Here is a 27,780-nt window from a genome sequence, read left to right as displayed (position 1 = left end):
ATGGACCAAATGAAATACACCAAAATTAATATGTAAAAGGGTAGAGACGCTTCTCTCAATACAGGTAATCCTTCAGTTTTCCAAAGTCACTGAAAATGAAAGATTCAGAAAAAGTAAAAAAATGTGACTGACAAAATGTTATTTCATACGGCACTGTGTATTCTGAGCCTTGCTCCCCTTCCTCAGTTTCCCCCCCCGAAAATCAACCAAGCGCAACAGAGGGTAAAATCCGAAACATCTAACTTGTCTGTTTGTTCTCAGTGTTGATGGTGTCTTCTGTTTTTCAAACAGCTTTTTCTCCACCTGCTTACACAGGCAAAAATAATGAAATGTTATATGCAGCTTAAAATACCACTGGTAACAAATTAAAGCATTTGAAAGGAAGCTGTATTAATCTATATTTAATGTTGGTCTTATATCATTTTTCTGTATTACAGCATACATAACATCATAAACAAGCCAAGTTATAGATAATGTATTTTACAAAACACAAAGTGACTTCATATCAATAAAGGGTATTAGAAATTAGGTGCTGTTTATATTCCAGCCCCGCCCCCTTTTTTCTGCAGTACGGAGCCAATGGCATTGTGGAACATTGCTGTGGTGGTGCCGCTCATGGGAGGAGCCCCCTCCCTGGGCTCTCTTTCCCACTTTTGGTCCAGATGCAGAGGTCAGCAATTGCTTTTCCCTGGGGGGCCAGGTAGGGAGGAGGTTGTTGGTGCCAGAAGGGCTGTGCAGCTGCCAAGGGGGCCTTGATGGTTCTCCTCCTCCTCCCTGGAACCAGTCTGAGAGGCAAGGAGATGGGGGAAGTGCTTGGAGAAGGGAGACTGGGGGTCGTGCCCCCCATCTCTCTCTACCTGGCAGGGGCAGTTCCATCGAGATGGACGCTGGCAGTCTTCCCATGGGCCCTGAGCGTGGCCCTTTTCTTGCGCAAGCAATGGGATTTCCTCAGCCTGGCATTCTGCAGCTCTCTCCCCCCTTGGCTTAGTTTGAGTTTAGGGTTGCTGAGTAAATCTGCATTAATTTGCATGCGGGGAAAGCAAGAGGAGACTGTCTCAGGAGGAGGCCCTTCCTCAGGAAGAGAAAAGGAAGGCAGGTGAGCCTTGTTCCACTCTGTCGATAGAGGATGTAGCTGCTTTGTTTCCTTTTCACTTATTTTATGATATTTTTATACCTCCCCAATCACAATAAGTGGAACAGAGAAGCCTTAGTATAAAATAAATAAAATTTGTCAGCTGCAATTTGGCCAACACTTTTATGAAAACTGCTTTGAAAGCATAGCTTACAACCTGATTCTGGGATTTTGAAAGGGGATTCCTCCGTGGACCAAAGGCTCGATCAGAGACCGGTCTGAAGATCCATTCAGCCCAGAAGGTGGAAGCCGGATCTAGTGGGCACCTGGACAGGCAGGGAAGGAGGGCTTTGTTTTGCCTGCTCGGTTCCAAAACCAGAAGCTACGATGCCTTTCGGGGCATCCATTTAAAACAACCACAGCTAGACCGCGGTGAAGCGTTCCTTTGCAGCCGCAGGAGAGGAGAGGAGAGGAGCTGAGGGGGCTCTGCGGGGCTGGGGAAGAGTCCTCTTGCCCCCCCTTACAGGTGGCTCAGGCTGCAATGGGAAGAGCCCTGCTTGAGCTCACCCCCCACAGAGGGGGCCCTTTAGGGTTAGACGATGGTGCAAAGCAAGATGGGGGCAGCCAGCCCTGGCGTTTCCACCACCAGAGGCCCAGCCAGGAGCCCACAGGAGCTGCGGAGGCTGGCCAGGGCAAGGCACCCGTGCCCTCATCCGCAGCCCCCCTTCCTTGACGGGCCGGTGAGGCCCGTTCCAGCCTAAAAGAGGCGGCCAGGAGGCAGCGCTGACGGTGGGTTTCCTTCCCCTGCAGCCCCTCACCCTTCTTCCTTGACACCCACCTCCACGCCCAGAAGTGGATGATGGGGGAGTTTCCTCTCTCCCTGCCCTCCTGCACTGCTCACTTGCTGCTCAGCAGGCTGTGGTTCACTGTGTCCATGGAAACCATTAGTTGCTAAGCGACAGGAGCATCGTCTGCACTGAGCCCTCGCATCTAATTATCCCATCGCGGGGGCTGAGAGGGTCTGGGAGAAAGCGGGGAGGACAAGGCTTGGGTGCATTCAAAGAACAAGGGGCGCTCAGCCCCTCTGGCATCAAGGAAAGGGCCCTCCCCTCGCCTCCTGCCACCCCAGAGCCCAAACCCGAGTCTTGTGGGCGACAAAAAGGCCTTGCGATGCTCTATGAGGGGCACCGGCTCCTTTGGGGAGGGCAGGAACCTCCTCCAGGGGAGCCTCTGACCACTGCCCATCGCCGGGAGGTGCCCCGTGAAGCCTCTGCTGCTCCTGGAAGACAATTCCTCCGCTCCTCCCCAAATTGCAGGCAAAGCCCCCCAGCAAGCAGGGCCTGGCCTGAGACACCCGCGAGAGGGAGTCCCCTGCGAGGAGGCGGGCAGCCAGGGGCCCGGGGCCGCCCAAAGGGAGGGCCCCGGAGCAGGCTGCTCCCCGCTCTGCCTCCCCTCGCCCACGCCGCCAGTCCCACTTCCATCTCGACCCTCCGTTCCTTGATCGCCATGGTAACACTCACGCCGCCTCTGACGCCCCAAAGGCCCTGTCCCGCTTCCCAAGCTGGGGGGCAGAGGGCTCCTGGTACACCTCGAGGGTCCGCCGCGGGAGGGGGCGGGCGCCCCCCTCCTCCTGGCTTGCTCTCCATCCCTTCCAAGCCAGGCAGGGGTCCCGGGGCCGCTGGGCCCAGGTCCACCGGGGTCCCCCAGCCTGCGCCAGCCCCAGCCCCCCAAGCGCTGCCCCCGGCCAGTGTCGCCCGGGTGGGGCGGGAGCGCTTGCGGAGGACTCCCGGGCCCCCCTCAAGGCTCCTCCGGGGGGGCGGGTCTCGCAGCGCCGGGGCTGCCGCACCGCCGGGCCTCCCTGGCCCCCGTCTCCTCCGCCCGGCCTTCCGAGGCACTCCGCCTCCCTCGGCTCCCCGTTCCCAGGATGAGCCCCGCCGCCGTCGGCCGCTGCGACGGGAGAGAGGCCCCGAGGGCGAGGGCCCGAAGGCCGCTCAGCGCGCCCGGAGGCTCGCAAGGGGGCCTCGCCCCCGCCCCGCCCGCCTCGGCCGCAGGCGCGCCGGCGACGGCCAGCCGCGCCCTCCCGGCGCACCGCGGCGCTCCGGGCCCCCCGCCCGCGCCCGCCCCGGGAAGCGCGCTGCGTGCCCGGCCCAGCAGGCGGCGCTCTGTCAGGTTAAGAGTCCGGCGCAGAGCCGCGAGGGCGCCCGCCCGCCCGCCTCCCGCCGAAGCCCGGCGCGCTCGCCGCCTCGGGTGACCCGGCCGGCCGGGCGGCGAGCCGCGGCCGCACGCGTCCACCCACCCACCCGACGGCCGCAGTCGCACGACGGCCCGCCCCGGCGCAGGCAGCCGCTCTCGGGGCCGCTCCGCAGCCGCGCCCGCCCCGGTCGCCTTCCCCCGGCGTCGCCCGCGGAAGGCTCTTTCCCGCGCGGGCGGGCCGGCGGGGGGCTCCGCCCGCCGGGCTGCCCGCCCGCCCCCCGCCGCCCGGCAGGTGCGGGTCCCCGACAGGCCGCTGGGCGGCCGCGCCGGAGCGCTGCCAGGCGCGCGACTCTTATTTTGACACGGCGGCGGCGGCGCCTGCCCGGAGTGGCTCCTCGCCCGGGGCGCAGCGAGCGCGTTCGGCCCCCAAATGAGCAGTCGGCGGCGGGCGCGGGCAGGCGGACGCGGCGGCGGCGGGCGCTGCTGCCCGTGGGCACCGGCGGCTTCTGTGCGCGGCGAGGCCGGGCCGGGCGCCGCGGCGGCGCGAAGGGGCGGCGCGAGGACCCGCGAGGACCGCCCGACCGCCCGGTCCTGCGCGGCGCGGCCCGACAAGTGAAAGCGAAAGAGGCGCCGGGCGGACGCGGACCCGGACCCGGACCCGGGGCGCCGCTCCTCCCTCTCCCGCGCGGCCGGCGGGGAGCCTCGCGACGGCCTCCCCCGAGCAGGTAAGCGCCGCGCCGCAGGCCGGGCGGGTCATTGTCCCGGCGACGCCGCCGCCGCCCGCGTGGCCGCGCTGTCAGCCGAGGACGGCGGGCGGGCCGGGCGCGGGGCTCTTCTGCGGCGGGCGGGGCGGGGAGGGCTGGCCCCGCGGAGGGCGGGGGGCGCCGGCTGGCCCGGCCCGGCCCTCCCGGCGCTGGGCCCTGTCGCGGCCTGCGGCCCAAGGACGCCAAGCGCGGCGGCGCCTGCCTGGCGGCCGGGCCGGGGTTCCTGCGCCCGGAGGCCGCCGTTCTGTTCCGGCCGAGGCTTGCCGCTGCTGGGCCGCGGAGCCCGGCGCCCGGCCCAACCGTGGCTGCGCCGGCCGCGCTCCTCGGCCCGGTCCGGTGGCCATGTTCTCGGCCAGTGGTTTCCCGGCGGGTGGCTGTCATCTTGTTAGGAAGGAGCCCCGCGGCCGCCGGGGGACAGAGGCCGGAGGCTCCCCGCGCCCGACCTCGGTGGGGCCGCCGGGTTGGCCTCCCTTCTCCCAGCTTGGGAACCAGCGGGCTGGTGGCGCGGCGCGGCGCGGCGCTCCGGCCGTTGGGCCTCCCCGCGGAAGCTGAGGCGCGCCCGCGGTGGGCCCCGGCGGCCCTCGAGAGAAGCCAGGGGCGGGCGGTGACGCTGCGGTTGGGGTCGGCTGCTGCCCCACCGCGAGGGCGGCCCCGTGCCCGGCAGAGGTGAGGCTTCTGCCGCGCGCAAGGTCTGGGCTCGGCCTGGATTGGAAGTTCCGGCGACGTTCCTCAACTTGTTGTTTCTGGCAGTGGGGGGCCAGCCTGCCCCCCTTGGCTACCAGCAGACCGGCCCCAGACGGCCTGCTTGGATGTCAGCACCAGCGAGTCGGTGGTTCCTACGTGCAGGGTCCCCAACCAGCTGGTGCCCGGTCGGAGTTCCGCATGACCAAGCCCAGTCTCCCCTCGGATCGGGATGGGGGGCAGCGAAATGCCTCAGTTATTTCTGGCCTTCCACTGACGAGTAGCGGGTGCCTTCCTCCCTGTTTCGTGGGTTCAGGTTCGTGGTCTCTGGGGCCAAGGGAGCAGTTGCCGTGTGGTCTTTGGTAGGTCTGGTCCACGTTCTGTGTGGGTTGCCCCCATCCTCTGATGGGCCACCTACCATTTCCTTGCTCCCCTGGCATGACGGAGCTGGCTGGACGTTCTTTCTTCGAGGGCCCAGTGAGGCCCCATGACAGAAAACTGCCCCAGGTGGGACAGGCTGTGTGCAGGGCCAGGTGGCCTGGGCTTTAATGCCAGTGCGCTCCCCCATTGCTGGATGGCCTGTTTCTGGCCCCTCTCCTGGGAGCCCCTGCCCTCCCCTCTGGCGCTCCCAGCCAGCCTCTGCTTGCTCAGCTTGGTGTCTTCCACCCTGTGTTTTTTGGCCTGCTTCCTGAGGCAGGGGGTTTAGGCTGCAGCCCCCTCCCCCCCGTGCTGCGGAGATGAGTGTGGGGGTGTGGGGGCAAAGGGATTAGCGGTGGGTTGTGTTTGTGTGTTGGTCAGCTGGGACCACTTCCTCAACTTGGAGCCCTCCAGATGTGTGGGACTAAGCTTCAGGGTGCCCGGCCCGCCTGCTCCTTATGGGGATGGAAGTTGGCCCATTTGGTGGGTGTGGGTTAGGTCCTCCGCACTGGCAGAGAAGGAGTCGGTCTGGGGGGTGCCTTTGGGTTACTCACCAAGACCGTCCCTTCTAACACTCCCAGGAAGCTGCGGGTGTTGCTCGCTGCTTCTTCAGGAGGCCCTCAGAGCCCTTTCCGATACCCCTCCATTTGGCCCAGGCTGGGTCCCTGGAGCACCCTGTCCCTGGCAGTCTTGCTTTTGTGTCGTGGCGGTGGCCCAGGCTGCACTCTCTGGCATCCCCTGGCATGCCTCAGAGCTGAGACTGGCTTGGATGGTGAGCTGCCCGGGTCTCAGGGGAGTTTGCTTAGGCAGAGGAGCCTTACCAGCCACATAGCCTTGAGCACCTGGGAAAGAGGCCTCCTCCCCCCTCCCCTGCTGACAGAGAGACTGGACACTAGCAGGGGTAGGTCAGTAAGCAGCATGGAGGTGGTTTGCGTCCTGCCTGCCTGGAGTGGCCTGGGGTGACCTCCCCTCGTCAGAGGAAGGGAGCCCCCAGGACGCCCAGGTGCCTGGCTCGGCTGCTTCTGGGAGCCCCTCCTGGGCAATCAAGCTACAAGGAGGGGGGATGAATGTGCGACTTGGAGCTGCCCCCCCCTCCCCATGGTAAGAAAACTGCTGAGTAGCTGCTTTCCAAGGGGCTGTGGCCAGAGCCCAGTTTGGCTGCCAGAAGCAACAGGCTGGAATTTCCTCTGCTTCGGGCCAGCTCATCTCAGCCTGGCCAGTGTGTCTGTGAGGATGGGCCAGACTAAGCGGGGGGAGGGCGTGGAGACTGGAGCCAAGAGCCCCCCCCCTTCTTTAGGCCTGGTTCTTATTTTCTCTCCCAGGCTGAGCTGTTTTACATTAGGAGGTCCCCTCCCCCCTCCAGGGTTCCCCATGCAGCCGCTAATGAGCTGAGCCTCCTTGTCCCCCCCTCCACACTTTTTGGCTGTACTTGGAACATTTTATAGCCTTTTCTGGAGGGAGGAAATGCCAGTAAGGGCTGTCTCCTATTTTTACGAGGGGGGTCCCAGCAGAAAGGGGAGAGGTTGGGACCAGAGTAGCAGCACAGGACTGCTCTGCCTGTGGAACAGCCTGGCCACAGAAAAGACCAGGGAGGTCCAGCTGTTACAGGGGGCTGAGTGGGGAGAAGGGGCTGGGGTTTGGGCCTGGCAAAAGATCCCTTGCAAGGAGGTGGAAGAGGGCGTGTGGCAGCTTCATCCCGGAGCTTGGCCGGAATTGAGGGCCAAGCCCCTCCCTCTGGGCACAGATGGCGCTAGGTTAGAGACTGCACTGAATCCCTTGGCCCTGCAAGGGAAGAGTGAGCAGGAGGGAAGCTCAGTGCATCATCCAGTTTCATAAGCTCTTTCAAGTTTTTGCTGGAATCCATTTCCTGCTCTGTGTGTGTGTGCGTGCGTGCGCGCATGTTTTGTGGTTGCTTCTTTCCTCCTCCTCCTCCTCCTCCTCTTGCCAGAGCCCCTGCATGGCTTGGTCTCCATGACTGGGCCCAGGACAACCAGGTCTCTTGCTGGCATCCCGCTGGGGTGCCAGTGAAGCCACGCCCCACTTAGCCCCTGGATGGGTCTCACCCAAGGCACCATCCATGGGGCCTCTAGGTGGTGTTGTTCCTTGGGTGGGTTTGCTGAACTTTCCTTGGCTGCTGGAGGGCCAGGTGGCCTCTGACCTGCTCCCTGTCCGGGGAGCCTGGTTGCTGGGCTCTCTGGGATGGGCAGCAGGCCCCTGGAAGGGCAGCCTCGGAAACTCTAGTAACGGCAGAGCCATGGTAAGATTGGGGCAGCCAAGAGGAAGGTTCATGGGGCTCTTTGTAGGCCAAGAGGCCCTGTTCTCTGCCAGCCGTTCTGCATTGCCTCCTTCAGCCTGGGTTGGTGTCTCCCATTGCTTGACCCATCCTCGCCCCGTTTGAAGGATCCTGGAGAAGAGCTGTCTCCCGCTCTGTCCTCCGGGCTGATCTGCACTAAGCCTTCTCTCCATGAGATTCGCTGTCTGGTGGCGGTGCGTGTGCATGTGCACGCGGGTGTTTTATTTCCCTTGCATTCTGCGAACACTGCCGTGGACATCTTGATCTGCAGTCTCAATGCACCGTTCAGTGCGGCTCCCTTTAGGGGTTCCCTGTTGCTTTTGTCAGAATTCCGTGTTTCTAATGCAGTTAACTAGACTTACGGAAGTAGGAGAATTTGGAGTAGACGCTTCTCCCGGTGCACGGTGCTACAGTAGTCTTGTTGGAAAGGTTCCTTTCTCCCTGTGAAGCCACTAAAGCGTGCATTGCTCTCACCCTTCATCTTTCTGCAGGGAGGTGTGTTTTCTTCTGTAACAGGGAAAGGGAATGGGTGGGAAGCTGGTCTGGGGGCAGTGACACCCCCAGCCTGACTGGAGTTTGGGACTACAGTTTTGAGCTTGGTAACCAGGTGACCTTCTCACGTGAGCCAAGAGCCGCTCTCCTTCCCTGCCTTTCCTGGTGTCTGGTTATTTAAGGCCCTTATTTATTCATCCTTCCACTTACTATGGGAGGTCTCGCTCATACCGTCATCATGCCTTAGATGTTGCATATATTTGTCCTGCTGGGGACTTCATTTGTAACTCAGTCCTCCAAAGTCAAACGAAATAGTAGGCACCAGCACACCCTGCCAATTGCCTGTATCCTCTTGACCTGCTAGTTTCCCAGTCGCTCACTGGCACGTTGCGCACCTGTTCTGCTTGCTTTCTCCTACAAAACCAGCTCCTTGCAGGAAGGAACCTACTTCTTGTGGCAGGATCCCCACTGCTGTTTGTTATAGGACCTTCCCAGGCCTCCTTCAGAAAGAGTCAGAGCCTGAAGGGAACAACCATGCTGTTTGCACTTGCATGTGAGGATGTGTGGGGACTCTGGGTTTGAGGGGCTTCCAAGCTTGCCCCTCACCTGGAGGTACTGCAGACTCACTCTTCTCACGGCATGGTAGGGTACAAATCAGACAGTAGGCTTTGGCTTAGCGGATCACGCACCTCTTACTAGCTTATAGTTCTAGATGTGCAAATTCAGAAAATTGGCTTTACTGAATAGACCATGGTGTAAGTGTTTTGTGCAGACACAGCCCTTTCTTCCTTTGACTGAGTGGGCTCGGGGCCTTCAGCACTTGCTAGAGGATGTGAGAAAGCAGAGAGCCACTACAGTTTCTCTCGTGGGTGGGAAAGAGTGAGCTATTACTGCCTCCTGCATCTCCTGGGCCATAAAATTGGGGGTGGTCAGGAGGAATTTGGGGGGCTTTCCTCTGTAGAAGGAAGCCACAGGATGGGGACTGCTACCCAAGACGCTGGCCTGTGTTCCAGGCGTATTGCAGCTGTTTGGATCAGTGGGGGCAGGTGCTGGAAGGCCATGTCACAGTTAGGAGGCATCCATTGTGCTTCCGCATCCAAGGGTGAGCCTCTGGTCAGGGCAACCCCACCTGGACAGAGAGACCCTTGCCTAGCTCTTCTCCTGAGGCCCTTTCCTTCTGTCAGCAGCATGGAAAGCTGGTGGGCTTTGCAGTTCTGGGGAGCCAAGCTGGCATCCCAGGCTGAGCACAATGCCAGCGGAGGGGGGGAGGTTGTGAATCCTGGGACTGGAAACGCTGCCCCTCATGCCCTTGGCAAAGGGAAGCTCACTTTTACCCTCTTCGTTGTTTGCATGGAGCAGGGGTGCCCCAAGGGGTTCTCTACAGATTCTGCAGCTGTGAGGCCTAGCAACTTGCACAGGGTGGGCATGTGCGCGCCAGGGCCTGAGTTTGAGGCTCCTGATCCCCCAAGCGTTGTGAGGGAAGGGTCTTCTGTTCTTGGGCTCCAGCTGTAAAGGGCTACGTGATGCAAGCAAAACTGGGAACAATTCCCCCAGCCACTGCCACCCTTTGGGTATCAGAAGTAGGGGGCACCATGTTGATTGCCTGCCTAGGAAACAGCCCTTGTCATTTTCTTCCCCTCTCCTACCCTTGTCTGGAGCTGCCCTTAATGGGGAAGATAGGAGTCAAAAGGCAGCTGAGAGGAAGAGCCAGTTGGCCAACCACCTGAGGAGCAACAGAAGGGGAAATGCACCAGGCAGCTGCATGGGAGGGGTTAGCAGTGGGAGATGTGCTGCGCCACCTGGAGAGGTACATTGGGCTGTGGGGAAGCGTAGCAGAGGCCTCCTGGGGCCATTTGCACAGAGCTCCTTGGGACTTGCCATAGCCACCTGCTCCATATGGAGAGGGTCACCCTGGCACGTCTGCACTGCAGGAGGCTAAGCAGTTGGCATCGGGGCCTTACAGGCCTCTTGCTCTTTGCAGAATGGTCAAGGGCCTCTTGCCCAGCTGATAACAGCCACACGCTGCCCTGAGGTGACCTGACGTGCAGCTGCAGCTGGGACAGCATCCTGCTGCTGTTGCATGGGGAGGAGCGGAAGGAGCAGAGGGCAGAAGGGGATTGTCCTCTGACAGACACCCTGGAGCCCCTGAGCATGTCTGGAGAATCCCAGTTTGGCAGGGCTTTACATTGCAGACCCTGGAGGAGGATAGGAGGGTTCCAATTGCTGGGATCTGCCCTGGGCCATGTGATGGGTTAAGGCAGAGGGGGGTGACCTTTGACCCCAGCACAAGCCCAGTCCAGCGCGTGGGGGCAGATGTTGCTCCTAGACTGCCAGGTTCCAGCCTGCAAGAGACGCCTGCTGTTCCCCCTCACCCTTGCTCCTTGGGGGTGCTTCCCCTGCTGTGCCCTGGGGTGAGATCACATGCTCACTGCAGATACGTAGAGGTGGAGGTGGGCTCTCTTCCACCTGGGGTGGGGTGGCATGCCCTGAGCAGCTGGCCCCCCACGTGCAGGTATTCCACACTAAGGAAAGGAGCCCACTTGGAGTGATACATTTGTGCTAAGAATCAGCTTCCTTCCTGAGTCACTAGGCCAGGCAGGAGGGTGCTCTGTCCTCCCTCAGGAGGCAGGTGTCAAACCTGGGTCCGTTTGCCTGCTGGTTTGGCTCTGGGTCATCTAGGAGGAGCCTATTGGGCCAGACAGTTTGGATCGTGGCCACAGCGTGGAGAGCTCTCTGGAGCCAGAAACGTTGGCCTAGCCGAGGAGAAGCCGTGCCACGTCCTGACAGTCAGGGTGGAGGAGGTCAAAACAGGGCCAGGGGTGGTATCACCCTGTGATCCAGGCCAGGGCTGTGCAGGATCCTTTTCCCCCAAGCCCAGCTGCCCCTCCCTCCCTTGCCTGTAGGCGTGCTGGGTGAGCTGGGCATGGCAGGGGACCCAGCTGGCTGAGTCAGGGAGCTGGCTGTCTCCCAGAAATCAGAGCGTGGTTTCTCCCCTTTCCCTCCAGCCTGGGTTTTTTTCCGCCTTCACTAAGCGACAGTTTTGTGTATACACAACAAAGGCCTGCTTGCCTTGCCTCCCCTCTGGGGCTGAACCAAGTTTAGAAGGGAGAACCAGTGGGGCAGGAGTGTGCAGGGCATGGGGACCTCATGGCACAGCGGGGCCCTGCGGCCTCAGGGGCTCCTGCCTCCTGCCTCCAGCCCCCCACCCCCACCCCCCAGCTGCCCACAGGCAAGACTAGGACAGAAGCTTTCTTTCAAGTTGGAGAGGCTTATGATTAAGGTCAAGGGAACACCAGCAAATGGCGCCAGATCTGTTCATCCTTCAAGGTGCCACGAGTCCATTAACCTGGTGCAATGGGAGCAACTAACAGGCCATCTCCGTGGAACAGCTTGGTGGAGCGGGGGGCTTCATTCACACAGTTTTCCCCCACCAGAACAAGATTGGCTGTCTGTAATCCTTTTTCAAGAGCTGAATCAGAGTTTTGGGACTTGGTGAGTTGGGGGGAGGGGGTGCCCTTTCCAGCTGCTTGCATTCAGGATTGTGCCCTTATAGTAGAGTTTGGTCCTGGAAACCTGATGTCAGTCCCTCACCAGCAGATTTTCGTTGCGAGAAAGCTCTGATCAGAAAATGGCAACTCTCCTTGGGCAAGAACAGGGACTGTTGCACAATCTGTGGTTGAGCTGAGGGGTGGGTTGCTGGCAGAGGCTAGAAAAAATAAACCTTGGCATCTGGCTGGGGAGAGCCAGATCCTGGCACCAAGGAATTCCAGACTCCTCTCCAAGCTTGCTTCAGGGGAATTGCGTGAGGAGCTGGAGATCCTTCCTTAACAAGATTTGCTTCATTCTCAAAACTTGCAGAATGTTCTGGGTCTATTCCCACTTTAGACACTGAAGCAAGAAGAATGTGATCTTTGTATGAGCAAAGGCTTGGGAACTTTGCTAAATAGTTTCTCTTCAGACTTCGACCTACTTAACATATTGCTGTGGGTTGCAGCAACCTGGAGTGACACTAACTCCTATGCAGGAAGGCAAAGGTGTATTGTTCCAGGCAGGACAGGTAAAATGGACTTTCCCTGGTCTGAGGCTTGCTTGCTTGCTAAGATTACCCACCTCTCGTTCCTTCCTCCCATAGGCAGAAGGATGGGGCCCCATGGTGGATCAGCTCCTTCTTGTCACGCAGTCCCTGGGTCAAACAAAAGGCTAGGAAGAGATGACTACATGCAGAGGGCGTCTGGGATGTGCCTGCTCTGGGAGATTGGTTGCTAGGTGGAATCCAGTGGATCTCCCTGCAGAACAGCCAAGTGTGATAGACGAAGACTGCCCGTGCTCTCTGAGAGTTCCTGAAAATGGGCAAAGGGCCCCTCTCCTGCTTCTGAGCCAAAAGCAGGACATCACTTCCCTCTCTGTCCCTGTGTAAGAGGAGACCCCCCCCAAGCTGTGAGGAGTACCCAACCTGGAGATCTTGAGGGAAGGAAGAAGAGGAGAGAGGCAGGTACCACGTAATGGCTATTCGGGAAGCAGATCTGCGTTAGCCGGTCCTCTTAGGGAAAGTGCATGAGCAGAAAAGCACTGTATAAATTTAATAATGGACTTCCATTATAATCCTGGAGAAAGTGACAAGGGAATAAGCACTGTTCCATGCGGGGTGCTCAGAAATCCCTGCAGATGGTGGGGTACTGTGGCTTCAGCTTGACCCAAATGGGGTTTGAATCACCACTGTGCTAATCCAAGATCTCTTTTGCGTCAGAAGTCACCTTGCCCCCATCTTGGAATCCTGCTGTCTGCTCTGTGGCCAGTTGCGGAAGTGGTTGATAGCTCCCAGCGAGCAGCTCTGTACATAGCTACACTGTGGCTGGGAGGCACAGGGGGCGGGATTGGTGGGCAGGCAAGTCGTAGATGGATCTCCTGTCCTGCATCGTTGCTGGGCTGCAGCCAGAGTCTCACCCCAAGAGGGCTTGTTCCATGCCACGTCGTACTAGATACCCTCAGTGAGTGTTTTCTGTTGGGGAGGGGGCAGATTCCAAGATGCCCAGGCCCTGAGCCATGTGGGGCTTTATAGGTAACATCCTGGTATCATGCAGCTCCTGCAATAAAGGTGTAAAACGGCCCTAATGGGAATGACCACAGGCAGCAGCTGCGTTCAGTGCTGCCTGAAGTTTCTGGGTGTCAAGACCAGCCCCGAGAAAGGAAATGGCTGGGCTCCAATTTCCTGCTTTTTTTTGGAGTGGGAGGAGAGATGGTGGGCATTGTGGCATGAATGAGGGAAGGGGCCTTAGAGGAGTCAGGCACAGCTGTCTTGCCAACAAGGGGTGCAGGCAGGGTCATCAAGAAGCCCAGTGCTGATTGAACAGGCATAGGTGGCCCTTCGGTCAGGGTGCCAGGCTCTGGGTGGCATCCTCTAGGCAAAGCAGGGAGAGTCAACTGGAGTGGCTCAGCCTGGATCTGGCCAGTGATGGAAATGGGTGGCTACAGAGGCCTCGGCCCTTCCTATGCTGCTAAGTAGGCTTGCTGAATCTGTTTGTTTCAGCAAGGTTGTCAACGTATATGTAGAAAGCAGTTTTCTCGAATTTGACGCCCTCACCCCCCACCCAGTAACAGTAGGATTCCCAGTTGGGAGTTCCTTCCCCAGCTTATCTGGAGCACATCAGCCTGCTCTGAAATGTTCATGTGTGAATGTAACCAACTGGGGGGAGTCAGAGAGAGAGAGGCCTGTTACATGTGTCCTTTCCTCTGAAAACAATGCAGATCCCTGCTATATAAAGGCATAATTAAAAGGTGTGTGCCATTCTATGTAAGCACATTATTTGATGGGAATTGTATACATGTTTCCATTTTTATTATGTATTTATTGCCTGCCTGTTTTGGTCAGCTCATCAGTGTGTTGTAATCTTTTTATATATACATTCTGAAAAATAAAACATGATGCTACTTTTTAAAAAGCGAAGAAAATAGTTTTAACTTTTTACCTATGTTGTCTAAGAGACGCAGAATTCTGAGCCAAGGGCAAAGGGAAAGACAGCCGGCTTTCCACGCTTGGCGCCTCCTTGTGAGGGCCAGCTCTCGCACCCTTTGGCGTGGGAGCCACCAGCATTCTCTGCATGGGAAGTCTGCCTTATTTCGAAGGAGCCCGGGCATTCCTCCAGAGCAGGTCCTGGGCCGTGGCAGGATGTGCACTATATGCGACCCCCTCCACCATTCAGGCCCCCGAACCAGCGTGGACCTGGGCGCTTTCAGACACCAGATGTGCGTCTGCACCTCTGTCTCTGCATACTTAGGCACATGCATTTCTTTCTAATGTTATTCCCTAAAATTTCAGAATGAGGAAATAGCCTTCATCACCATTTCCCTTGCTGGTCCTCCTGTGAGAATACCAGTATTCCTAGGTTTTTTAATAACACAAGAAGCTGTGATTTGCAGTGAGACTCTGACAGCAGTGATTATGAGGTCAACCAAGCCAGCATAATATGCAACGGGATTGTCCCTAGAGAGGAACGCTTTGGATCTCGTTTGCTAGAAGGCGGTGCTGCTGCCGCTCCCCACCCTCAGAAGCACTGTAAACTGCTTTCTTCCAGCCAGACACCATAGAAGAACCTTTCTCAACTTTTCACCCTGGAGGAACCCTTGAGACAACTTCAGGTCTCAGGGAATGCTTGCATAAAAATTATTATATCTACAACTCATGATACAATGTGCTTTTTCCTTCCAACACCACCTCTTGTGGAACCCCAGCCAAGAAAGGCTGCTGTGAAAGGTGGACAGAGGTCAGAGCAGTGCACAGCACTTTCTTTGGGAGGGAGGCTGTGCCACCGGGCCTTGGCAGTGAGTTCTGTAATGGGGAAGCTTGTGTTTCAGGTTGCTCTACATCATCAGCTCGCGCTCTCTTGGAGAATTGACTGGATTCACGCCGCACAGAATTTGGGGTCTTGGGTGGCTGCCAGCCCAGGTGTCTTGAAGTGATGTTAAGCAAAGTTGACAATGGCTGCGCAGGCTCCCTACACGATCAGAGGCAGGACACAGGCCGGGCTGATCACCCTTGGAAGCAGGAGACCGGGCGGTCTGGACCTTGCTGCTTGTGGAAGCCATTGCCTGTCCTGCTCTGCAGGGCTGAAGGGAGCAGCTTCGGGCACACGTTGCAGTCCCCTGAGCTTATGGGAGCAGCCTTGGCATGATGGCCCTTTCCTGCTCTGCGTCCCAAACTCCTGGCTCGGCTCCAGGTGTTGAGAGGTGCTTCTCCGTAGTCCAGCAGGAGGGATAGAAGTGACCCATGCAAGTGCTGGGGAATGTCGTGTCCAGAGAGTCTCCAAAGCTGTCCCCTGGACCCAGTCTGAATTTGGAGGAAGGCACGTCGGCCTCTGTGGCTGCAGAGCACCCTTTTCTAACTCTGCAGAGAGAACCAGCGAGGGCTGGCTCTTCCCCCCCTCACCGCCAAGACTTCCTGGCTCCTAACGTGCCAGGGCAGGGCTCCGCATCACTTTTCCGTGGCCTTGCTGGCTGACTAGCCCTGCGTGAGAGGCTGGTGGCTGTCCAGTGGAAGGAGAGGCTAGCATTCCCTCCAGCATTGGTGGCTGGGGGGGGCGCATTTTCCTCTCCTCCTACCCACCCCTTAAGGTGAAGTGACCGAGAGCTACAGGACCCTGGAATAGGTCTGTGTCTGTCACAGTACGCAACTTTGAAACGGGCGCCCCTGACTGTGTTGCGCGTGGCATGTGGGCCAGGGTGGGCGCATGTGCAAGGGGCCCTGTGGTGGCTGGGTCTGCTGCGACATGGTCCATAGAGGAGAGGGGCCCGTGCTTGGCAAGGTTCACAAAGCCGGCCCTGGGAGTTGTCCAGAGTCCTGAGCAGGAACCACTCTGCCGTTCCTCCCTCACGGGCTGAGCGGCTGGTGCCCTGGGAATATGGCTGCAGCGTGGTATGAGCACGTGGTGCCCTTTCAAGTGCCGAAGGTTCGCAGCCCCCCCCCGTCTGTGAAGGAGCGTGGTTGCGCAGGTGCTCTGCCCCTCGTGCTCAGGGGTTATTTGCTCCTCTCCAGAGAGGCTTCCCTTGATGCCTTCTGCTTAAACCTCCCCAGTGTTAATCTGGGGCCTGTAAAAAATGGAGGCTTTCTCTAGGCTGGGATTTCACTAGGGGAACTGCCTCGGTACCCCCGGGGGAATATACTTGGGCGCTTAATTTATCCCAGTGTTTCTTGGCATAAGGTCTTGCAAGGAGCATCCACTGTAAGTGAGAAGGATCGAAAGGGGTCCCAGGCTGAGTGAAAATCCCTCTATGCAAACTATGAAGTGTATCCCCCCCGCCCCATAGTCACCCTCTCTTTCCTTGCCAGGGCCCCAGGCCTCGCAGCTAGCAGGCTGACCCACAGGGAGCCATGGTCGGTTGTGGGGTAGCTCAGCTCACTGGCATCTCTAATCCAGCATCCTGATCCCCCAGGGGCCAAGAGGGGCCTTAGGAAACCCACAGACCAGGCCCAGGGGCACCCTGTTGTGGGGCATTGTGCTGTCATGGCCTAGTAGCCTTTGTTGGCTCATCTTCTGTCATTGTTTTTACGTTGGTAGCCATTCCCTTGTTTTATGGAAACCAGTTCTGCAGTTTGAACTCCAGTGAACAGCATTGCGGGATGATCCTGAAGGATGAAGTATAACATATCAGGGATTGAAAGAGCCTCGAGCCCAATGTGGCTTCAGAGACCCCGAGAAGGACCCATCACTTGAGGGCTGGGATAGTTTCTGGCAGTCTGATTGCGCTATGGCAGAGGCAGACAATGTGGACTCCCTCATGGAAGGAGGCTCTAGGTCTCTGGCCCTGGGGAGCTGACCTACGTCTGCAGCCCTCCTTCCCAAGGGGTAGCGTGGGTGGGCATGACGGAATGCTTTGAGCTGGCTTCTGGCTGGAGTTCTTTAGGGGCAGGCAGGATGGGAGGTACCCGGGGCGCTCTGGGGCCTGTGGGAGATGTCGAGCCACCCAGTGTAGCTGAAGTTAAGCGAACCCTGCAGTGGCACGCAGGCAGAGCAGCAGCCCGTATCTTCCTTACAGCCCGTATCATTTCTCACCAGCGTGGCCGGTAGCTGGCATGGGCAGGGACCGCCTGTCGAGCAGCATGCCTGGAGGGTGCCAGTTGGGGAAAACTGGTGTGGGGTTGTCAGCTGTGCCTGCCTGGTGGCACCTCAGCCCTGAAGCCGGGTCTGCCCCCCCTGCCCAGGGCTGCCTCTACTGCAGGTGACCTGTACTCCCCTCTCCCCCTCTAACAAGCTCTCCTGGGCAGCCTGGCAATAAATCTCTCCTGGTGTGGGACGAGGAATATAAATATCCCTGTAGTGATGTGATCTTTCCAGCTGCTATTAATAGGCCCCCAGAGACTCAGCCAAGCCAGTGTGATGGGCTGACACTTAAAGAGACAGGGTGCCACAGAAATGGTATCTTTGCTGTCCACGCCGGGCACCCCTGAAATGCTGAAGGACCTGCCAGCGAGAGACGGGTGCAGGCAGGTCAAGAGTGGGCTAGACCCTGCTCCACCTTGAGAGGCACCGCAAGTGCTTCGCCACTGTCTTTCTCTTCAGCATGGAGCCGGTCGACTGCTCTGCTCGTGTTCCCCTGAAACCGGTGCTCAGGGATAGGGCTGGAGGTGATCCCTGGCCACGTGGCTCACAGGCTGCGATAGCCGCCCTGCAAATGGGCAGGAAGTCGGGGAGCGTTCCCCTGCCCTCTCCTGGAACTACCCCATTCAGCTAACCCTCTGGATCCTGCCAGAACATCTCTCTGGTTTTATACGCCTCTTTCAGCTCATCCGTTGCTTGCCCTTTTCCCCAAAATCCTGCGTTTAATCTTACACGATTTACTCTGGCCCATTAGCCGCTTCAGTTTTCCTTTTCTGCGCCTTGTTGATTGTTGCAATATGTTTTTTGAAGTTCACACAGAATTGCGCATAGACTTCCAGAGAGCATCATATATTTGCCTGAAAGCATGCTGATATAGACTGTTAGTTCCCATTCTTTTCTAATGATTCCCAAGGTGGAATCTGCATGTTTTCTAGCAACTAGACAGTAGATTGCTACCAAAAATTCCTTTCCTCAGCAGTCTTGACCAAGAATACCTATTTATGACTTTTTGCCCCAGAATGCATCATTTGCTTTTTGATGTTCGCTTCGGAGAGATGTTTCTGAAGTTCTTCAACGTTTCTTTGTTGTCTTAACTACGCTAAATGATTTTGGATTTGGCCATCTTAGTGCTCAGCCCAAACTCCATTTATGAAGATATTAGCCCCAGCACTAGTCCTTAGAACCTTTCATATTTGTCTGCTGGAAGAAATGTTGTTTCTGTTCTTTGCTTTCTCTTACCCCATTACCAACCCATAAAGAAGTTACTGTTTATCTAAGGACAGTTGAAAAGCTTTTTGGAAGTCTAGCAGTCTTGCCTCTGTCCAAAAATCTGTTGATATTTTCAAAGAACTTTGAAAGACTAATGTGATAAGACTTACTTTTGCCGAAGCCAAGCTGGTTCTTCAATATGTTTGAATGTCTTGCGTTTAATAACGACTCCACCAGTTTCCCCCTGTAATTTGAGGAATCTGTGTTGCCTTGGCCACTTTCCAGAACCCGATGCAGGTGCATTTGGGTTAGAGCATCAGCAGTGGCAGGTTTGGAGGGGATCCCTTACAGGACCCGATAGGATGGCCTGGGCCTGCTGTTCCTCAGGGTCATTCCGGTCTAGAAAGACCCTCCTCTTAAGGCCCTCGTTCTTTGGTGCGCTGCTCTGCGCCCCCGACCTTAACTAAGCCAGGAAGGGGCATGAAACGGCAAACCCCCAGGGCAGCGGGGGATAATTCTTGGGCACGGTGGAGGTTTGCAGGAGGCCTGGAGGATGCAAGGTGGGTGTTTCTAGCAGGAGCATGTTGCGGCCACCGTGGCCTCTTCTTGCCCCTCTGATGATTATTTTGTCTTCTGCCCCTCTTCCCCCCCACCCCAGGAGGTGTTTGGCCCAACAGGAAGTACCAGCGGTGGTGGGAGCAGAGACGCGGAGCTTCCTCCAGTGTCGCTGCCAGAAGCTTTAGCCAATCAAATGCACCCTGACAGTAAATTGGCCAGTCATGGAAAGACAGGTAACAGCAGCGCCCACTCCCAGCCCCAGCCCCACAATGTGAGCCCCACTCCCACTGGCAACCTGGGCGCAAAAGGCGTGGGGGGGGCCGGGAACCACAGCAGCAAAGTCGGCCAGCCCACTGCAGGCACCGTGGGACTGAAAGCCAGCCAGGCTCCTGTTTCTGTCTTTGGGGCCTTGAAGGGCAAAGTGAGGCGGGAGCGCAGTGTCTCCGTGGACTCGGGAGAGCGGCGGGAAGCGAGTGCCACCCCACTGGACAAGGAGCTGAAAGGTGAGGGTGCAGGGCTGGCAGGGGGGCGGCAGCGATGGCCCCGTTGCTCCCCGGGGCTCATCCTGGGGCGGGGCGGCAACTCATCTCCCACCCCGGCGGTGCCACCTTGAGCCCTGGGGGCGCTCACCGTGGCTTTTTCCTTGGTAGGCGAGGCTGCCCCTCGGAGCAAGAGGCGCTGCGTGCTGGAGAGGAAGCAGCCCTACAGCGGGGACGAGTGGTGCTCTGGACCAGAGAGCGAGGATGACGACAAGTCTCTGGGCAGCACCCACAGTGAGTGCCCGTGGGGTCAGGCAAAACAGCAGCCCCCACCGGCACTGACCCTTGGGGCGGAGGGCGGCTTCTTCCTGCAAAGCGGCCATTGCTCCTCCCCGAGAGGCAGCGGCTGAACCCCCAGCCATGCCTTGGCAGAGTGCAGCCCCTGAAAGTGCCCTCCCGCTGCTTCTCTTCACCCTCCCTGGCACTTGCCGTCAGCTGGCACTCCCTGAAGAAAACAGCAGGGCGAGGTAGCACCAGTCGTCACTTGGGGGGAACATGGCCACTGGTGCCGTGGGACGGGGGTATCAGGCCACTGACTTGTAGTATTCTTGCGTATTAACAGGTTTCTGTATTTATTACAGAATTTTAGTTAACTGGAAACTTCTCTCCCATTTTCCCCTTCCAGCAGAGCTATTCAAATGGCAACAATCCCAACGAAGTAAAAATAACGGCTGTTGTCTAACCCTTAATTATCTGCACGAGCAGCCGAAGTTTTAAGAACGAATCAGTTTCAGCCTTAAAAGAAGAAATGATACGAAAGTAGCCCTGTTCGTTGGGGGGGGAGCCCGTATGGGTCTCCTGGGTGTTCTGCGCTCCAGGGCTGGGAATCAGGGCCAGGCCTCACGGGGGGCGCCTCTTTCCGTCCCTGCACCCTGACCTGGCCTGCAGGTTGAAGAAGCCACGCCAGGGGGCCTTGCGAAAACCCACCCAGTTTGATGCTCGCCTTCCCTGAGCAGGGAGGGGTGCAGGGGAAATTCCCTTCGGTCCTGCCGCCTGCCGGACACCTCAGGAAGGCAGCGAGCCTCTGGCATGAGGCGTCAGGCCCCTGGTCCCACCTGGGATGGCTCCTCCGGCTCTGCTGCCCACGGTGGGACCTCCTCAAGGCGAGCTCGGTCAGGTCTGCCCTGGCCAATCCTGGGGCCACGGCAGCCGCTGAACAGCAGCCAACCCCCAAGCCTACCCCCTTGTTCCTTAGATTGCCACGCAGCCGAGTCGGCAATGAGCTCGGGCCCGCAGCTGGGCCCAGGATCCAACCCTCTGCCGGCCCTGAGCGAGAGCAGCGCATCTGGCGCACCCCACACCGCGGCCCCTGGCCTGCGGTCCGACGCCGGAGGGAAACAGGCCCTGCAGGTGGTCTACGTCTTCACTACACACCTCGCCAACACGTAAGTCGTAGTGCTTCTGCCCAAGACCAGAGCCTGGGTGGTTTTCCATGGGCTGTGGGTGAGCTCTCCCATCACTTTCCAGGGCTCTGCCAGCCCCACCACGGGGAGGCTGGGCCTGGGGCTCCCATAAGAGTCGCCCTGGGGCCCCCACCGCCAGGTCTTGGGCATGACGGCTCTCTGGGTGTCCACAGGGCTGCAGAGGCTGTCCTACAAGGCCGAGCAGACTCCATTCTTGCCTACCATCAGCAACATGTACCCCGGGCAAAGCTGGACCAGGTGAGACGAGAGTGGGGGAGACCCAGTGGGACAAGGTCAGGCCAGCTGTCCCAAGACTGCATGGACGGGGCAGCAAACGAGCAGGGGTAGTTGGCAGTCCACTGTGGGCCCCCTCTTCCTCCCCTCACCATGATCCTGCTTCTCCTTTTCCAGCCGGCCCCTCACGCGAAGATGCCAGCAGTGGGTGAGCCCCTGCCAATCCACCTGTCTCCTGCCAGCACCCCTCAGGGACAGCCGGCCCTGCCCCCAAGCAGCCAGGCCCAGGGACAGCCTCCGGGGCCCCCCGCCCTGGGGCTTGGCCAAGGACCACTCTCTTCTGGCAGTGCTCTCCCCCCGGAGGGGGCGCCCGAGGACACTTGCCGGGACCTGACGCCCAACTCAGTGGGAAACGGCAGCAACAGCAGCAGCTCCACGGCCCCCGGCAGCACCCACCCCAGCACACCCACCGCGCCCAGCTCCTTGCCGGCCAGCACTGCAGAGGGCTTGCTGGGGGAAGGGGCCACCGCAGGCCCACATACAGCAGGGAACGGGCCCCGCAGCACCCTCAACACTGAGGGCCTCTCCAAGGAGCAGCTGGAGCACCGGGAACGGTCTCTGCAGACCTTGCGGGACATCGAGCGCCTGCTCTTGCGTGGCAGCGAAGCCGAGACCTTCCTCAAGGGCGGGCCAGGGACTGGGGAAGGGGCCATCCTGCCCCCCCAGGCCACTGCTCCCCAGCCTCCGCAGGCTCCTCTTTCTGGGGCTGGCATAAAGAAGTATGAGGAGCCCCTGCAGTCTATGATATCGCAGACACAGAGCCTGGGGGGCCCAGGCCTCGAGCAAGAAGGGCCAGTACCCCCCGGGGTGGACCTGGGCCAGCCGATGAATGTAGTGCTGCAGCGCCTGGGCCAGGACAGCCTGACCCCCGAGCAGGTGGCCTGGCGCAAGTTGCAGGAGGAGTACTATGAGGAGAAGCGTCGCAAGGAGGAGCAGGCCGGCCTGCATGGGGGGCGGCCTCTGCAGGAGGTGATGCTGGCCCAGCCCCTGGGAGGCGTGATGCTTCGGGGGCCCCCACCACCCTATCACAGCAGACCCGGGGAGCAGTGGCTTCTGCGGGGAGCACCCCTGGACGTGCAGGAGCAGCTGCGGCCCTCGTTCTCTGCCCCACCCCGCTTCCCGGGCACCCACATCCAGAGAGGTTTTGCAGGGATGCCCAGCCTACCACTGGAGCCTCTCGGCCCGGTGAGCAGCGGGCCCCGCCCTGTGCGGCCTGGCTTGCCATGGGGAGAGGAAATGCCCCTGGGGGGGCCTGGGCACTTTGCGCCTGGGGGTCTCCCGTATCCCCCAGGGCAGGGCGAAGCTGAGCGCTTCCTCACCCCCCGGGCGCGCGAGGAGCTGCTGAGGCACCCACTGCTGGAGAAGAGGCAGGGGTCGCTGGGGCTGGAGATGGAGCGTGTCATGCCGGCCCACCGGCAGGTGGAGCCCACCATGCTTTCTGGTGAAGGCCTGAGCCTGGAGTTCGGGGGTGCTCGGGCCCTGATGAGTCCCCCACCCCCACTGCAAGAAGTGGAGCCAAGCGCCTTGGCTCCCCCCGCCAACCTCAACATGAACGTGAACATGAACATGAACATGAACTTGAACGTGCAGATGACGCAGCAGCAGCAGCAGCAGCAGCAAATGATGATGGCCCAAAAGGCCCGTGGGCCAGAGCTGGTGCCCTCCGAGGAAATGGCCCGAGGGCGTGCCCCAAATGGCACAGGGGCCATGCTGGGAGGGCCTCCGAAGATGATGATGGGCTCGCCTTTCTCGGGCCAGGGGCAGCCTCCGCCACAGCAGCAGCAGCAGGGCTTCTCCACCATGCAGGGCCCTTACCCCCCTGTGCCTCAGGAGATGGGGAACACGCCCGACATGTTTGGCCCAGAGCAGGGGAACATGGCCAGCACCCCACGGCTCAGCCACGTTCCCCTGCCACCCAGCACCAGCTCTTCTGCCACAAACATGCATCAAGTGCCCGTCAGGGGCCTGGGCCGCCGCCCTTCGGATCTGGCCCTTAACATGGGGCAGATGAACTCTCCCAGCGTGGGCCGTCTCAAGTCTCCAACCCTCAGTCAAGCACATTCCCCCTTGGGCACTTCCCCTTCTGCAAACCTCAAGTCGCCGCAGACACCTTCTGGCCTGGTCAGCCTGCCAGCTGCCGCTGCCACCAGTGCCCCCCTCAAGTCACCCCAGGTCCTTGGCTCTGTGCTCAACGTACGCTCCCCAACCAGTTCGCCCGGCCATCTCAAATCACCCTCCATGGCTGTCTCCTCTCCAGGATGGGCATCCTCGCCCAAAGCCGGCCTTTCCAGCCCTGGCAAGCCAACCCTTGGAATGAGCAACTCTGCCCCCTTGGGCCACCTTGAGCAAGGTAACGGGGGTGGGGCTCCTGGGTGCCTGGTGGGGGTCTGTCAGGGTGCCCCCCGCTTGGCAGGGTTGGCGTACAGCCGTGGAACTCACCAGTCCCGGAAGGAGGCTCGCTTCTAGGAGCGGCTCCATGGTCTTCAGGGCCTTGCCCTTGATTGGTTTTCTCTGCGAAGAGAGCGGGAAAGTCTTCGTTTGACAGACCATGTTGTAAACGTGGCTCGTGGTTTAAACCCGTGTGGCCTTTCTTCCTGTTGAGTCACCGTGGAGGAGGGACTGCAAACGGCCCGGTTTGTTGAGGCCTGGCACCTGGTTGCAGATGAACTTCTGAGGCACCTGCGATCCGCGGTTCTGTTTTACATCCGAGTTCTCAGATTGCTTAGGATCCCTCCTGGCCTCAGAGAAATGCCATCCCGAGTGGCTTGTAGTCATTTTTAGGGTTAGGGTTTTAGCTAGAAAGCTTCGTCATGGGTTTTGAAAAAAGCACTAAGGCCCTGTGCATCCAGTATCCCATCTTATGTTGAAGCCCAGCCGGTTCCCTAGGCAGGTGTCCTTTAAATCAAGGCCCACCCTTGCTTTCAAGTGGCCTGTGGGAGGCCCCACGGCAAAGCATGGACAGGGATACAGTCAGGACAAAAATGCAAGCTTTTTCATTTGGTTTCAGTTGAAACTTCATGAATGAAATGCATCAAATACGGTGAGTGTGATTTCCCTGCAAGGGTCTGTGCCCCTCAGAGAGGGTCTGTTACTTGGGGGTTCCTAGAGGTCACCCTCTTATTTAAGGCTGCTCATTGCTGTGGTTTGTTATCAATCTGCATCATAGTTCTAAAGAGCACGCGCACACTCCTGTGCTAATTATGTTACGAGGGGGGAGAATGATGTAACTATATTTTCCATTTAGATCTGAAATGCAGAAAGGAGCCCTCCCCTCCCCTTAAGTAAGCCAGCAGGTCCAGTTGTGAGACTAACACATTTTACTGAGAGAATGTTGTAAAACAGCAGGCCTCACTCCACCTGGGAGTGCCTCCTGTGAAAAAAAGCCTGAAATATCCCAGGTTGTCTTGATTTAAACCTTGGCTTTGGCTGGAATATCAGTGTGGATCATTGCCTGCCCTTGTGGGGGGGGGGGAGTTAGATGGGAGAGGACCTATGAGCACCCTCCTGCTCAGCTCCTTCTCCCTGAGCATCCCTGAGGGCTCCCAGGGACCACCAGATAGGATGGCCGTTTGGCACCCCCGAAAACACCTGTGACATTTTCTCAGCATCCATTCTGGGCGCTGGAGGGAAAGATAGTGGCTGCCCTCCTGCCTGGGCTTATGGGCTTCCTGGGTGCCTCTGGCTGGCCACGACTTACACTGTGTCACCCCTCCACCCCCGGATCACTTCTGGGGGCTGACACTTGCTTTGCCTAGGGGTCTTAAGACACTTCTGTCTCTCCTATTGCAGGTCCAATGCCCTCTGGGTCTCGGAGCAGCTCCTCTGCCCCACCTGGCAACACCTCTGGCCCCCTCAACCCCAACCTGCCTTTTCCTTCCTCTCCAGATCCACCCCCATCCCAGAACCCTTTGTCACTTATGATGTCCCAGATGTCCAAATACGCCATGCCCAGCTCCACGCCACTCTACCACAATGCCATCAAGACCATCGCCACCTCGGATGATGAACTGCTCCCTGACCGGCCCATGCTCCCGCCTGGGGCTATCTCTGGTAAGAGGCAGGGTGGGCAGGGTCGGCACACAGCGTGCTGGGTGTGGGTGGGTGGGTAGACCTGCATCTCTGCACCACCCACCTAACCAGAACCAAGGGAGGTGGGATTTCCACTGGAGACATTTCTGCCCCATTCCCAGGGTCTCAGCGGGCCTCTTTGCTCAAGACGGGTCCAGCCACTGGGGCGAGCTTCCCGTCCCTCGTGAGGCAGAAGCTTCAGCCAGAAACCTCTCTTGCCCTCCACAAATGGGGTTTGTTGCAGTTTCCCCTTCACTGTGGGAACAGATTTTGCTCTGGGGAAGGGGAGCCCCCTGCAGGGAGCAGCTAACGGACACAGAAAGCCAGGGTGAGCAGGAGGAAGAAGACTCTTCTTTCTCCCCAAAGCCCAGGGCAGCAAGGCTCTGGCAGGGGCTGGCCAGCAATCAGCATTAGCCCCTATCCCTGCTCAGCAGCCGGGTTGCTTCCGAGGAAATTCCAGGCCACTCGGCCTCCACACGTCGGAGTCCGGAGATAGCCTTGAAGAAGGCATGTGGGGACCGTTAGATAAGCAAAAACTCGGTCCAGGGAAAGAGGAGCGGGGGAGACGGGAACTCAAGATAGCCCAGCCTTGCCTCTTTGGTGCAAGAGGGGCAGAGGGACATCCTGCCGGGCGCTCAAGGTTCTTTTACTGAACCCCACAACAATGTAGCTGAGTTCTAGTGGTCCTTGCAATGTCTTCCCCGATCCGGCCCACCTCCGAGGGCCCTAACCTGTTTCACTTTCCCCCACAGGCATGGGAGGGAACCAGCCCAATCCGATGCACGTGAACTCTGTGGGGCCAGCCCCTGCTCCGAGCCCTATGGGCCTGAACCTCCCCGGACAGCAGCTGCTCTCCCAGGAAGTAGCAGCCCCTCCAATGTCTTCGCCAAGCCCCCTGGGTGCCAGCCTCCCCATGCACAGCAGCGCTCCTGTGCAGAACCCAATGATGTTGCCCCCTGGCCCCCCGGACTCCCTGGGCCAACCCTGCGGCCCTTCTGGTCAGCTGGTGTTTCCGCCACGCCTGCAGCAGCCCCCCACCAATGGGGGAGGCATCCCAATGGCCCCAGGAGGGGCGGCCGGACCCGGGTTGCAGCAGCCGCCTCCACCGCCGCAGCAGCATTATCCGCCTGGCTTGGGACTCCCTCCGGAGGAGCTGCCCCCTCAACAGGCAGGCCCCGTCGCCCCGCCTCCACAGCAGCGCATGGCCGGGAGGCTGCCTGAGCCCTACGCCCCAGTGCTTCCTGGAGTTGCTTCGGTGCTGAGCGACCCGGAGCTGAGCGACGTGATCCGCCCCACACCCACAGGCATCCCTGAGTTTGATCTGTCCCGCATCATCCCTTCTGAGAAGCCCAGCAGCACGCTGCAGTACTTTCCCAAAGGGGAGGGCCAGGGGGTCAAGGCCCTGCCCCCCTCCAACCTGCACCTGGTGAACTTGCAGAACATGATGGCGGAACAGGGCCCGGCCCGGCCCGGCCCACAAGGTGTGCAACGCGGAATGGCCATGTGCCACCCTGGACAGATGCCCGTACTGGGTAGGACAGGCCTGGCCCCCCAGCAGACCATGGTGGGCAACAGCTTGCACCAAGGCCTGATGCTGCCCCAGCAGAACCTCATGGCCCAGCAGAACTTCCTGCTCATGCAGGCCAAGCAGCGCAGCATGTCTGTCTCTGGAGAGATGTATGGGCAGCCAGGGCACCTGATCTCCCCTCAGGGTTCACTCATGGGCCCTCCATCCCAGCAGAACCTCATGGTCTCCATGCGGCAGCGCAGCGTCTCCTTGGACAGCCAGATGAGCTATGGGCCTGGAGCTGGCAGCATGGCCAACCTGCCCTTCTAAGGAATTTCCTCCAAGTGGGGATGCCTTGTTTCCTTTGCCTCTCAAAGCCATCCAAAGGGCCGGAGGGGTTGGGGTGGTGTAAATAGGTTTGGGGGAGCAGCAGCTGGCTCAGCCTTCTCTGTGTTGGCATAGACAAAGCAGAAATGGAACCCCTTGACCACTTTCCCTGGCGCTAGATAGATTTCCCACCCAGAGGAGCTACCCGCCTCTCCTCCCTCCTGCCACAGAGCAGCGTGCATGCCCTGGCTGCCCACAGTGGCTGGTTGCCCCCAGGCTGGTGGTGGGACACGGCCTGAGGTGGAGAGAAATTCTCTCGAGCCCCCATCCCCCAGTTAGCTCTCCTTACAGGACGTTGGCCCCAAACCAGTGGGCGCGGGTTGGCACTCTCCACCATGCTGTGGATGTATCCTTCCTGGCATTAACAGCCAGAGCAGGAAGTAAGAGTGGGTGTTCCACTCATTGTTGGGCACCCATTCTTCAGCGTTTTTTTCCCCCTGTAGGGTGCCAGTCTGGGTAAGCCCACCCAAATCCTCCCCTTTGATTCAATGCCACCCCCACTCTTTCTCCCTGCACCATGTTGGGGAACAGCCGTTGGATGGCTCCTTGCCCTGATTCTGCTTCTGCGCTTGTCAGGGAGCAAGACCAAGGGGAACAGGAGACGTGGGGTCAGAGAAAGAAAGAGTCTTCAGGAGGAAGAAAGGTTGCTTTCACCTTGCAGTGGTTGCCTACTTTTAAATAGACAGTGAATGAAGAGAGGCTAAAAACGAATGTGTGCCCTTGGGAGACTGAATTACGTCCCCAGAGGAATGGTTAAGAGTCTACGCTAGAGGCGCAAGAGGGCAAGCCTTGTATCCCCAGGTCCTTGGTA

General features: G+C 59.0%; 2 protein-coding genes across 5 annotated transcripts; one reads left to right on the top strand and one right to left on the bottom strand.

The window, feature by feature from the left end:
• Positions 1-103: 103 nt before the first annotated feature.
• On the bottom strand, positions 104-4,410 carry LOC112542409 (uncharacterized). The gene is made up of 4 exons (XM_088138785.1): positions 4,232-4,410; positions 2,593-3,234; positions 1,290-1,398; positions 104-303 (listed from the first exon to the last, which is right to left on the bottom strand). The coding sequence occupies exons 1-4, from the start codon at positions 4,408-4,410 to the stop codon at positions 139-141; spliced, it is 1,095 nt and encodes a 364-aa protein (XP_087994911.1). The 3' UTR covers positions 104-138.
• BCL9L (BCL9 like) lies at positions 3,701-27,057 on the top strand. Of its 4 annotated transcripts, none has more exons than XM_088138837.1 (9): positions 3,852-3,990; positions 18,872-19,004; positions 19,187-19,274; positions 19,422-19,544; positions 20,506-20,695; positions 20,887-20,971; positions 21,125-23,357; positions 24,893-25,057; positions 25,828-27,057. In XM_088138837.1, the coding sequence occupies exons 2-9, from the start codon at positions 18,993-18,995 to the stop codon at positions 26,910-26,912; spliced, it is 3,981 nt and encodes a 1,326-aa protein (XP_087994963.1). In that variant the 5' UTR covers positions 3,852-3,990; positions 18,872-18,992; the 3' UTR covers positions 26,913-27,057. The 4 variants fall into 4 exon arrangements, with proteins under 4 accessions (XP_087994962.1, XP_087994963.1, XP_087994961.1 ...); XM_088138835.1 differs by having other exon boundaries at positions 24,797-25,057; XM_088138836.1 differs by having other exon boundaries at positions 3,701-3,990; positions 18,872-19,274; positions 24,797-25,057.
• The last annotated feature ends 723 nt before the right edge of the window (positions 27,058-27,780 follow it).

The sequence above is a fragment of the Python bivittatus genome, unplaced genomic scaffold (assembly GCF_059951505.1).
Source record: "Python bivittatus isolate LINGU-HERP-01145 unplaced genomic scaffold, Pbiv_v1 ctg000320_np1212, whole genome shotgun sequence".
Lineage (NCBI taxonomy): Eukaryota > Metazoa > Chordata > Lepidosauria > Squamata > Pythonidae > Python > Python bivittatus.
The sequence above is the reverse complement of the archived record's forward strand: the minus strand, read 5'-3'. Positions and strand labels throughout refer to the sequence as shown.

What these genes read in the sequence shown, in the direction of transcription:
- LOC112542409 (XM_088138785.1), bottom strand. Translation starts at nt 4,410, where the DNA reads ATGACAGCCACCCGCCGGGAAACCACTGGCCGAGAACATGGCCACCGG. An exon ending in TTTGGGGCGTCAGAGGCGGC is followed by an intron (nt 1,399 to 2,592) that starts GTGAGTGTTACC and finishes CTGCCTGTCCAG; the next exon opens with GTGCCCACTAGATCCGGCTT. An exon ending in TTTCAAAATCCCAGAATCAG is followed by an intron (nt 304 to 1,289) that starts GTTGTAAGCTAT and finishes CTGTGTAAGCAG; the next exon opens with GTGGAGAAAAAGCTGTTTGA.
- BCL9L (XM_088138836.1), top strand. Translation starts at nt 18,965, where the DNA reads ATGCACCCTGACAGTAAATTGGCCAGTCATGGAAAGACAGGTAACAGC. An exon ending in GTCTCTGGGCAGCACCCACA is followed by an intron (nt 19,545 to 20,505) that starts GTGAGTGCCCGT and finishes CTTGTTCCTTAG; the next exon opens with ATTGCCACGCAGCCGAGTCG. An exon ending in CCCGGGCAAAGCTGGACCAG is followed by an intron (nt 20,972 to 21,124) that starts GTGAGACGAGAG and finishes CTCCTTTTCCAG; the next exon opens with CCGGCCCCTCACGCGAAGAT.